We start from the raw sequence: 11494 nt of genomic DNA on the forward strand, positions 1-11494 counted from the left end.
GGCAATTGGTAAATGTAATATTATGCTGGGGTAAATTTAATTTGTTCGTGTCGTTTGTTTTGAAAATATGACAAAATGGTAGAATTCGTACGGTAATTTGGTAAAGTAATATTAAACTTACAAATTATCCTTTACATTTACCAAATTTTTTCTCTCTGTGTGGTAAATGACTTATCATTTATGTATTTTTCTATTTGAATGCATCCAAATTTTTCAGAAAACTGATTATTTTATTGTTCAAAGTCCAAATCTTATCAGACTTTTGTATTATTTAACAATATTGTGTGCATGTGTCGATATATTTTTTTTTTGTTTAACAAGAAAGCAGTATAAATCATTTGGTCTCACATATACATTTTACGACCGTTAAATAACGGTGACATATGATTGTGTTGAGTCACAATAAATATCCGGTTTTATGTATCAAGAAAATATCACGTCAGATTTCAAATTCACTATCTATAGATATTACAAAATCTATATTATAAAAACGAAATGCCATTCTTTTGTCCTTAACTCCTCTCACAATTTTCAACCGATCTGAACCAAACTTTACACCCTTATACTTTGGACCGAGATCTAGGTCACCATGAGGTTTTGGACCAAATTGGACTACTCCATCACGGTCGATTTTTATTTTTTAAATATTTGTATGGGCGATGTCAAAATTTGTAAATTTCATGATCAAGTTCGGATTCCTCGGCCCAAAATTATGGGAGAGGGGTACTTTTGAAGTTGGTTTAACAGCCATCGTTGTCTAATATGAGTTAAAACGTTTTATCACCGTTATCATGTTTTAACAACTTTTAACATCTTTTAACACGGTAAATGAGGTCAAAAGCATGGTCCATCATGGTCTAACACGATTTAACACGGCAAATGAGGTTGGAAATCATGGAACATCATGGCCAAACAACATTTATCACGGTTATTGAGGTCGGACAACATGGTAAATCATGGCCTAACAACATTTAACACGGTTATTGAGGTGGAAAATCATGGTACATCATGTTCCAACACGATTTAACACGGTTATTGAGGTGGGACAACATGGTACACCATGGTCTAACACGATTTAACACGGTAAATGAGGTTGGAAATCATGGAACATCATGGTCTAACAACATTTAACATGGTTATTGAGGTCGGACAAGATGGTAAATCATGGTCTAACAACATTTAACACGGTTATTGAGGTGGGACCGTGAGACAACATGGTAAATCATGGTCTAACACGATTTAACACGGTTATTATGATGGGACAACATGGTACATCATGGCCTAACAACATTTAACACGGTTATTGAGGTGGGACAACATGGTAAAGCATGGCCTAACAACATTTAACACGCTAAATGAGGTTGGAAATCATGGAACATCATGCCCTAACAACATTTAACACGGTTATTGATGTGGGACATCATGGTACATCATGGTCTAACAACATTTAATACGGTAAATGAGGTTGGAAATCATGGTACATCATGCCCTAACAACATTTAACACGGCTATTGAGGTGGGGCAACATGGTAAATCATGGCTTAACAACATTTAACACGGTTATTGATGTGGGACAACATGGTAAATCATGGTCTAACACGATTTAACACGATAAATGAGGTTGGAAATCATGGAACATCATGGCCTAACAACATTTAACACGGTTATTGAGGTGGAAAATCATGGTACATCATGGTCTAACACGATTTAACACGGTAAATGAGGTTGGAAATCATGGAACATCATGCCCTAACAACATTTAACACGGTTATTGAGGTGGGACAACATGGTACACCATGGTCTAACAACTTTTAACACGGTTATTGATGTGGGACAACATGGTACATCATGGTCTAACAAAATTTAATACGGCTATTGAGGTCGGACAACATGGTCCATGACTTAAAATTGATATTAATATTGAATGAACAAAATTTAATAAAGTCAAAATCTATAGAGATAGTAATTTCAGAGATAGGAATTATAATAACATGCCTAGCCGAGCGAGTGGAGCGAGCGTGCCGTAGCGAGCGAAGCGAGCGGAGGCCGGCTAGTAACTTATATTAAAAAAATCGCTGATTTTCATTCGCTTTGCAGAAAAATTAATCCATTTTATTTTATTGTAATAAGTTAACACACACGAGTCTTCTCACTCGTTATAAAAAAACACAAATGTTTGTAAATAATATAACAATATGTGTATGTTGGACTTAAGAGTAATATTTTTGTTTTTAATAAAATTGTAATGAAAAAATAATTTTCCTAAAATTTGTTAATATAAGGCAATACAGTCCATTAACTCGAAAATTGATTTAGTCTTAAGGCAGTGAGTTTGTATGTATATTATTTATTATTATTTAGCTATGCTACAAGTCTTAATAGTTTTTGAGACCAGTTCGTTTTTCTCGTATCGATATGTGGTTTGAATGTTATTCTCAATGACAATTTTTGTGGTAGTTTGTTGGCCATCTTTCCCAAATTTTGAAAATGTTGTTTTTGTTTATGTTCCTTTTTGAAATACGTCGTTACTGAAACGATGGCCTGTTTAAATGAGACGAAATATTAGAAAGCGAAAAGAAGTACTTTCATAGTAAATTTCTGTTATTTACAGGCAAATACACCAAACCTTTTGCATTTTTGTTATTGTTGTTGTTGTTAATAATATTATTGTTCGTATTAATTTCGGTGAAAGTCTCGAATGGATCCCACATAAATGACATAAAATTGCGTGGTTCTTTGCGATTTGATGCGGAATCATTTGCTTGTCGTGTAATATTTTGACCAAAGTGTTTTGATCTCACACCTGTGTTTTCTTCATCCTTGAAAAAACCGTGGAATATATCGTGTGCTGATTTAAATTTAAAAAATGGTGATGTAGAAAACGGATCGGTTGCTGAACGCCAGCGATGATGATGTGTGGTACGACGTGCATCATGCCGTAATTTTTTATCATAAGTTAGTCGTTGTATTTGATCCGATAGCACCTGATATGCTTCACATATTTGTTTAAATTTGTTCGTTGCTTCGATGCTATTGCTGTTCTTATCAGGATGATATTTCAGAGAAAGTTTTTTATATGCTCTTCGAATTTCGGCGTCGGTAGCGGTCGGTACCAATTCAAGCATCTCATAATAAGATGCCATTTTTGTATTCGTTCTTCTTATTTGAATCAAATCTACAGCTGTGCGATAAACGCTTGTTTCTTTTGTTCTTTGGAATTGTCAATGAAAATAGCTTTCAATTTATAGCGTAATTCGTTGTCTGTACTACATAAATAAGTTTCAGTTGCCGAATCTGTTAGATTACATCACCTGCAAATAGAATAATGATGAAAATGAACAAATACAGAACTTTTGACATTTCAAAGTATTTTATTGTTGTTGTTGTTGTTGTTGTTAATATTTTTATGTACTTTTGACACGAAGAAACAGCCATGAACAGCAATAAGAAACAACAAAAAAGCAACAAAAAATGACATTACACAAATGTGTATCACAGTCACACTCACTTTTCACAGTTTATTGAGATATTTTCTGTTTTAATTCCAATAATTCAACTACTCGATAAAAAAAAACGAGTGTGATACTTTTAATTACCACGAACAGAAAATATTATGAGCAATGAGGCGCCAACTTTTTATTTCTTTGTTGCTCGGTAAGGAAATCAATTGAACCAAATATGAAGAAAAAAAAATTCCATTGCTTAGTTAGTAGCTTTTTGTTTGTGACTTAACAATGACTATACTAAATGCACTTTTAATACTAAACTTTTAATGCTATTGATGCATCTATTTTATTTGCATTTTGGGACAATTTAAAGCCAAAAAAATTAAAATGGGAAAGAACTAATATGGATGATTCAAACTGGAATTCTGAACAACCACGCTGATGTTACCGCCACTGCATTACCAGTTATTTGTGCACGATACACACTCCCGTTTCATTGAGTCTCTTTAGTCATCGTTCACTGTTGCGTTGTTATTGTTGTTGTTGTTGATGATGATGATGTTTATATGTCTGTGTGCGTGCCGATTGTTTAACTGCGGCCCACAGTACGTAAACTGTTACCTGATTTCTTTTGTATAATTGTGTGTCTATCGCAATACATATAAAATTTGTTAAAACTTTTGCTTTTTATACGAATAAGTGGAGAAAAGAGACAATGACGTAGAGAGAAACGCGCGCGAACGCTTAAATACAAACACATAAATAATGATAGCCAAACGCATACACACAAAACTCGTAACAAGAGCAGTGAAGACTGAGACGCTCTTTCCCTCCATTTAACTCTACGTGGATCTTAACACACTAGCAACGTATTATTCTCACTTACATTCGATTTATGAATCATAAATTATGATTGTTTTCATTTCACTTTTAGATCAGATGTGCGGAAAGAGGGAAAGGAGGGTTTTTCCCATCCGACCGGGATATGCAAAACGAAAATATATTGGGTTTTGCCCCCTCCTTTCGGCAGCGCTAATGTTGAAGAACTGATTTAGTGTTTTGAGAGACCTGCATAAAGTTCTGTCTCTTGACTTATCAAATCTTTCGATTTGCTAGCGGTTCTCATTTTTTTTCTCTCGATTTTTTTAGGTGAAAATTCTTTCAACCCATCACCTCTCTGAATCAGAGAATATTATGAAATTATTTTTAAAAAATATTGTTCCATTTTTCGAGTTGTGTCTTTGTCCGAATATTAGAATAACACGTCGAATTCTTATAGTTTGGAAGTCTATAAATTAATTCGGAAAATTTGTTCGGACGTTTACAAATCTAAACAAGAAATCCACTTTTTCGGACTAATGACAAAATGGTTGGGTGACACCTTTACCTCTAATACATTTGTCTCCCTGAGACACCGAGGCTTGCACACAACCATCTGCAAAACTTTATGAATGCTCATAGTTTCTGATGTAAGCGATATAGAAAAATGTGGTGTGTGTTAAAATTTTACGAAAAAATTAAAGAGGCATTTCAAAAAAAACTCCTAGAAAATGGAATGAACAAAACCCACAGCAAATATTTTTCTTTTATTCCATTCGGATCAAAATTGATTGGGAGAGGGAGATTTTGGCTCAAAAATCCTAGCAAATTGTCTCTGACAAAAGTTAAAAAGGACCTCCTTGAACCTCGGGCCAGTAGCTATACGAATATCATATTCATTCACATAAATGTAGATTGCAATATGTTTGCGGTGAATGACGTGTAAATAAATAATAGTGCAACAAAAAAGACAAACTGCAAACGAATCGAAATAAAATGATTCGGGAAATCTTAAAAATAAAAGAAAAATTGTTAAAATTACCATCGAAATTCTGGCGGATAAAATCATTGCCCATTTGACACGGATGCAATGGCAAATAGAAAATAGTCGGATGTTCTCAAGTGTTCTGTCCCCTCATCGCGAGACCAACTCAATTTCAATATTAATATTTAATAATATTTTATTGTTTCGCCTGTTGACTCATCGCATGAAGAAGCACAATTATGAGTGAATGTTATCACGGGGGACGGCAGTCCCCCAAGTGACGCAATACCCACATACATATGAAATATGTATATTTTGCGTCACTCTATATATACGTTAAAGAAATGAAAATCGATACCGCTGACTTTTGGAAAGGGGTTTTTGCATATTTTAGTAGTGCTCGGGCACCAAATTAAGAATCCGCAAAAAAAATTAAAAAAATTGGCCGCCGGTGGCATTTTGAAAAAATCGCTGAAAATTCATTTTTTTCGATTTTTGACCACCGAAATGATTTTTCCAATTTTTTTTTTGGCCATATTCGGAATCTAGGGAGTGCGTAAATAATGTTAAAAAAAGATTATCATGATCGGTTGAAAAGTGGCCGACATATGGTCAACTTGCCAAAAATGGCCAAAAACCTCAAAATTGGCCGGTTGAGGTGTTTTAATGTCTGTCCGTAGTTTCTTTTAAATTGTGTGAAATTATTTTTTTTCGAAAGTAGACTGAAAATTGAGCAAACTAATTTCTCAGTTTTTGAGTTTTTCATCGATTGGACATTTTTCTGGCCATCTGTAAGGTACCACAATGATTTATACATCGTTGGAAAGGTAAAAGACTCACCTTTTCGGATCCGAAGTCAGAATGGAAAAATTTTCAAAAATGTCCGCCAGGTGGCGTGTTATGTGACATTTTCGGCGAAAAATGACCATGACTTTTTTCACGTGATCCAAATTTAAAAAAAAATGCGTCTATGAAAAAAATCAAAAAACTAGGCGTTTGTTAGGGACCAAATATGTGATGATTTGGCGTATGTGTCATATCTGGGAAAATTCGAATTTTTTAAAAAATACTCCGAAGTTGACTTTTTTTTTTCGGCAAATTTTCAATTTTTGGCCATTTTTGATCACAGGTATACGGGGTGTTTTTTTTACCAGAATCACGTCATTCTTAGCTTATTGGAAAGTCATTAAGGTCATCTTGATGAAGCAATAAAGAAATTTTGAAAAAAAAATTCAGCGGAAAAGGTTATATCAGAATGACTAGACCTCGAAAAATGGGGAAAAATCGATGAAAATCGAAGTTAATCGTCATTTATCTTGAAAAAATGTGTGTCTTGCTTCGATTTTTTCCTCATAGATCGAAAGCGCACTCAATTTTGAGCCGATATGCACATTTTGAAACGACATCATTCTTTTATTAGTTCAATTTTTTTTTGATTTTTCGGCTTGAAACCATCCTTTTGGAATAATATTTCGAAAAAATTGGTTTTTATTCGATTGCTATAAAAATTGGTATTTGGGGTTTTTTTGATAAGAGGAAACCAAATATGACATTTATTTTGCGGTAGAATTCGTTCATGCTACATTTCCTATACAAAAACCTTCATCTTTTGCCATTTTGAACATATTAACGGTAACCAAAATACTATCAAAACTATTGATATAATAAGTAAAAAACACTTCTTTCGAAGTTCCTACTGTGACGCAATACTGTAAATCTAAAAATGGTCTGATATAAATTTTCAGTGACGCGTTCACTCAAATATGTACAAAATGTTATTATTGCTCGGCCTCTTTCGCCGCAAAAAATTTGACAATGTATGGGGCCTATAGGTAATTTTTCACGAGGAATCCGAATATGTAATTAATTTTTGGGTTAGATGGGGTATGGACCCAATTTCAGGGTATTTTTCGAAATTTTCGTAAATTTTGTAGGGGGTCCCCTCTTGGGGGTGATGGGAGGGGATGGACAATGGCCTAAATGAAATGTGCGGACAAAATTAGTTATGGTTGGCCATACATTTGAGTTCGAAATTCCGCACCCAAAAAGTGAAAAATCGACTTTTTATCATTTTACCCTAATTGGGGGGCTCTGAATTGTTGGGAGACTTGAGGTGAATGGGCTCGAGACAAATATCATTTTTAGGGTAATTTGGGATGCTGATTCCGAATTTCGAAGTTTCGAGTGAAAAAAGTCATGGGTGAAGGAGTTATGACCCCCGACCCCCCTGGGGGGTGAGGGACTTGGAGGGCAGGGGTCATAAAAAATTTCTCTCGTCATTCTGAACAACTTTGTAGTACATTATTTTTTGATCCGACCAAATTTTGACATGGTGGGGTACTCCCCTGCCCCCCCTAATTCGATTGGGCCTCCCTTATTTTCACAAATTTATTTTTTCGGCATATTATATAGATCTGTATAGGTGACATCAAAAACTTTTAGTAACACTTTGGGTACTTTACTGGTTAGTTGAATATGAAGTTTTTTATATAGCGTTTTGTACAAATCACAACAACCAGGGATTGTTCCTCTGAGGAGGAGGAATGGTGAGGAGGAAAATGAGGAGGTGGAGGAGAGCGAGGAGGATCCTCCTCCTCAACTAAAGAGGAAAATGTTTTTAGCTAAAAATGATATTTTTGTAATAAAAATAGCCCTTTGAGCAAAAAAAACTTTTCCTCCTCAGTTGAGGAGGAGGATCCTCCTCGCTCTCCTCCACCTCCTCATTTTCCTCCTCACCATTCCTCCTCCTCAGAGGAACAATCCCTGACAACAACAAATACATATGAAAAAAAAATGTCATTATTTAGAATCAAATATGAATAATTACAAATTTATGGTATATTTTAAAATGAATGTAAAACACACACACACATACAAAAAAAAAAAACATTCAACAAGCGAAGTTGAATATTGGAACGAAAACAATAAACAAAAGACATGTAAAAAAGACATATGGATAAATAGTGCTGGACTTCAAACCATATTAAATAATAGTGCCTTCAATTGTGTTGATAAACGAATGTATGTAAAAAGGATGAATTTTCGTTTATGCTTCGTAATAATTAAAACGTGCATGCCGCGCCACATTCTTAAATTGTTCAAATATTTTTTTTATTTTTTGGACGATTTATGTATTTGAGAAATAAATTTGTTATGTTGTTGTTAAAGGAGCATCTATGGAAGAAAAGGAAGAGACTTTTTTTATAAATATTTTTTTCAAAGAAAAGTGTAATGTTTACACATTTGGTGGCATGAAATGAAACATTAGTCAAGTACATACTAGACGAGACAAGTCAACAAAGATAAACCAGAACAGGCAATAACAAACAACCGGATAGCTGCAGCGCGAGAGAGCATTCTTCTTTGAATAAAAAAAAATGGTTTGAATAACCAACGTACATATGTATCTGAAGAGATAGTTTATAGAAATGTGACATAGTAGTTTTGCCTATCGTTCAATTTAAAACTTTATTTTTCTCTTCTACTGTTGCTCGTTTGCTTTTTTGGCTCTCTTGTACATTATGACGTTAATAGAAACATTTATGAATTAAAGATTTCTTGAAAAAAGAGCAAAATAAAAAACATGAATGATTGATATTCTTCTTCAACCGTATTGAATTCTGAATTGTTTTATGTGTGTGCATTACATGGAATTTCTCCACTATATATTATATATTTTTGTAGATTTTATTTTCCATCATACGTTCTTCGGGCCAACTAAATGAATCGAAAATAGAGATTAACGACAAAAAGTACACAGTTCAAGCTAATTCACAGTGCAATACACAAATATCAACAAATAGTACAGTAAAACTAACGTCATGATTGGTAGAACATAATTTTATTTGTGAATCTTTTAATTGAATTCACCGCACTCACTCACACTCCTTTACTCGACCCGGTAGGCACATACACATATGTGTAATTGTGTATATTCCAAAAAACGCACATAACACAGAGGCACCGCAATAAACTTAGTGTTCAACGATACGTTCGACGATACGTTTGTACAGTCGAAAACATGTGTTGAGAGCGTACGATCGTACTCATGAAATTTTCCTGCCGGCATTAGATTCGACTTTCGAAAGTAACCGACAATCCATTCAAATTATTTCATTTTATCTATTGCCAAAGTGTTTTTTTTGTTTTGTTTGTGTTCGACAAAAAAATATTACCAACGTTCAAAGACATTTTCTTTGATAAGGATAAGTGTGAGCGTATGATCTACACTTTTTTAGTGATTAGAAGAATGATACAACAGTAAAATTAAAAGTAATTAAAAAAAAGTGTGTATGTGTAGGCAAGAAAAAACCCTGTTACTATTTGCACTATATGTATCGGAGATTTTTTACGAGTCAACGAGAAAAAAATTTCGCCAACAGAGCCTTGGAAACAGTATGATCATTCTTCAAACAAATGAACGGTTTTTGCATTGTTAAGACTTAAAAATTTGTCAAAATTTGCTTCACTTTACAAACAACCGGTAACTAGGTTTTTGTCGCTGGTATTTTTTTTTTGTGTGAACAAGATTGTACACCACGGAAAATATACGATCAGGTAAAGTTTTTATTGCACCACTTTTTTTATTATTTATTGTTGTTAATTGCGAATAAGTTTTAACTGTACAAAACCAAAAAAAATCTTGTTGGCTATGTACAGTGAACAATTTACTTTTATTTAAATGGATTAAATTTAGGTAATATCTTGGAAAAAATTAAACGAAGATTTAACATTTATGTAATTTCTGAAATTTCTGATTTCAACAGTCTAAAAAAATAAGTAAATAATTTTTTTTGTGGCGATGAACGAATGAAAATAAAAGCAATGATCTTACTGAAAAAAAAAACGAATTGGCCGTTTAATTGGAAACTGTGTACATTTCACTGCTTTGCCATCGGTTTTTCTATCATCATGATGTTTGTTGGTTGGTTCGAATTTTGTATGTACTCTTTCAAAATGATCAATATAGGAAAATAAAACAATGAAGGGAAAAAGATATCATATGAGAGCCACTTACATGCCATTTAAATGGTGCAAAAGAAAAACGAATTTAAAAAGTCGAAATAATGATTGCTCATTTTACAATTGTTTAGCCCGTGTATTGAACAATAAAGCAATAAAACCAGTAAACTGAAAAAATTAACAAAAAAAACTTACACACTGTCCCGAGAGTTTTGAGTGAAGTAACTAAAGCAACAACAACAATAACAATCAATGAATTACGATCGTCATTGACCTAACAGCGACCGCCAGTACTGGCAGTAACATATAAAATATGACGATGAAATACAAGCGTGAAATGTTGAATCGAATAGAGAGAGGGAGCGAGAGGGAAGGTACATTGAGCATCGATTGTGAAATGGCTATTTTTGCGACGATTGTTACATGTCAAATGGCCGAGTGTGAAAATTCGTTGGATGACAACGACAAATGTATTTCGCAAGATATTTTTTGGCCCAATAGAACAAGAAATAGATATACAAAATTAACATTTTAAACATAAAAAAAGAGAAGTAGACACACAAAAAAACCTAGACTACAACGAGACAACAATTCAATAACAAATTGAATCAAATTTCGCATTCCGTCAAAAACTCAATGCTTACTCAGAGTTGATCTAGCTAAAAAGAGATGCTACGACATACACAACACAACAAGCTCCATGAATACGCATAGTACCAAATTTAGCATTATGTACTAAATGCACCAATATTTTATTCAGCATTTTGATTTTGCGACGATGCCGTACTTCAACCATGTAAGTGCTTCTCGGTTTTTTTGCGATATTTTTTCTCCTGTCAGTGTCGTATGCAAGCAGAGAACAAACATCCAAATCGCATTTTGAAATTAAATTGATCGTTGATTATATACAAACACGTATATATACAAATTTATAAAAAAAAAAACTAACACACATTACGTTCGAATTGTACATTCAACTGCGTTACGAAAACAAACAACGGCCTTAGAGCAAGAGAGAAAGCAAATGAAAAATAAATATACTACTCACGTTTGTGTTGGTTATGTTTTTAAACATCATCTTCATTTTATCTGATGGATTCTGCACAATAAACACTTCTCAGGCTATTTTTATAACAGTTGTATCACCACACAAACAAACAAATTCCGCTTATTTTCGATTAGAATTCTTTTCATTTTTGTTTTTGTTGCTGTTCTTCTTCTTCTACATACTTCTTTCGGTGCAAATTTTTATTGTGTAATCATTTTGATTTTGATTCAGACT

The 11494-nt window shown here is 33.6% G+C and overlaps 1 protein-coding gene across 8 annotated transcripts; it reads right to left on the reverse strand.

Moving 5' to 3' along the window:
- Positions 1 to 2327: 2327 nt before the first annotated feature.
- LOC116351825 (dnaJ homolog subfamily B member 8-like) lies at positions 2328 to 11276 on the reverse strand. 8 transcript variants are annotated; one of them, XM_031783973.1, is made up of 3 exons: positions 11261 to 11276; positions 2610 to 3311; positions 2328 to 2541 (listed from the first exon to the last, which is right to left on the reverse strand). In XM_031783973.1, the coding sequence occupies exons 2-3, from the start codon at positions 3141 to 3143 to the stop codon at positions 2362 to 2364; spliced, it is 714 nt and encodes a 237-aa protein (XP_031639833.1). In that variant the 5' UTR covers positions 3144 to 3311; positions 11261 to 11276; the 3' UTR covers positions 2328 to 2361. The 8 variants fall into 8 exon arrangements, with proteins under 8 accessions (XP_031639833.1, XP_031639834.1, XP_031639832.1 ...); XM_031783974.1 differs by lacking the exon at positions 11261 to 11276 and adding an exon at positions 10085 to 10100; XM_031783972.1 differs by lacking the exon at positions 11261 to 11276 and adding an exon at positions 3909 to 3925.
- Between the last annotated feature and the right edge of the window lie 218 nt (positions 11277 to 11494).

Source organism: Contarinia nasturtii, unplaced genomic scaffold (genome assembly GCF_009176525.2).
Source record: "Contarinia nasturtii isolate CC-2019 unplaced genomic scaffold, AAFC_CNas_1.1 Cnas_scaffold_6375, whole genome shotgun sequence".
Taxonomy (NCBI): Eukaryota; Metazoa; Arthropoda; class Insecta; order Diptera; family Cecidomyiidae; genus Contarinia; species Contarinia nasturtii.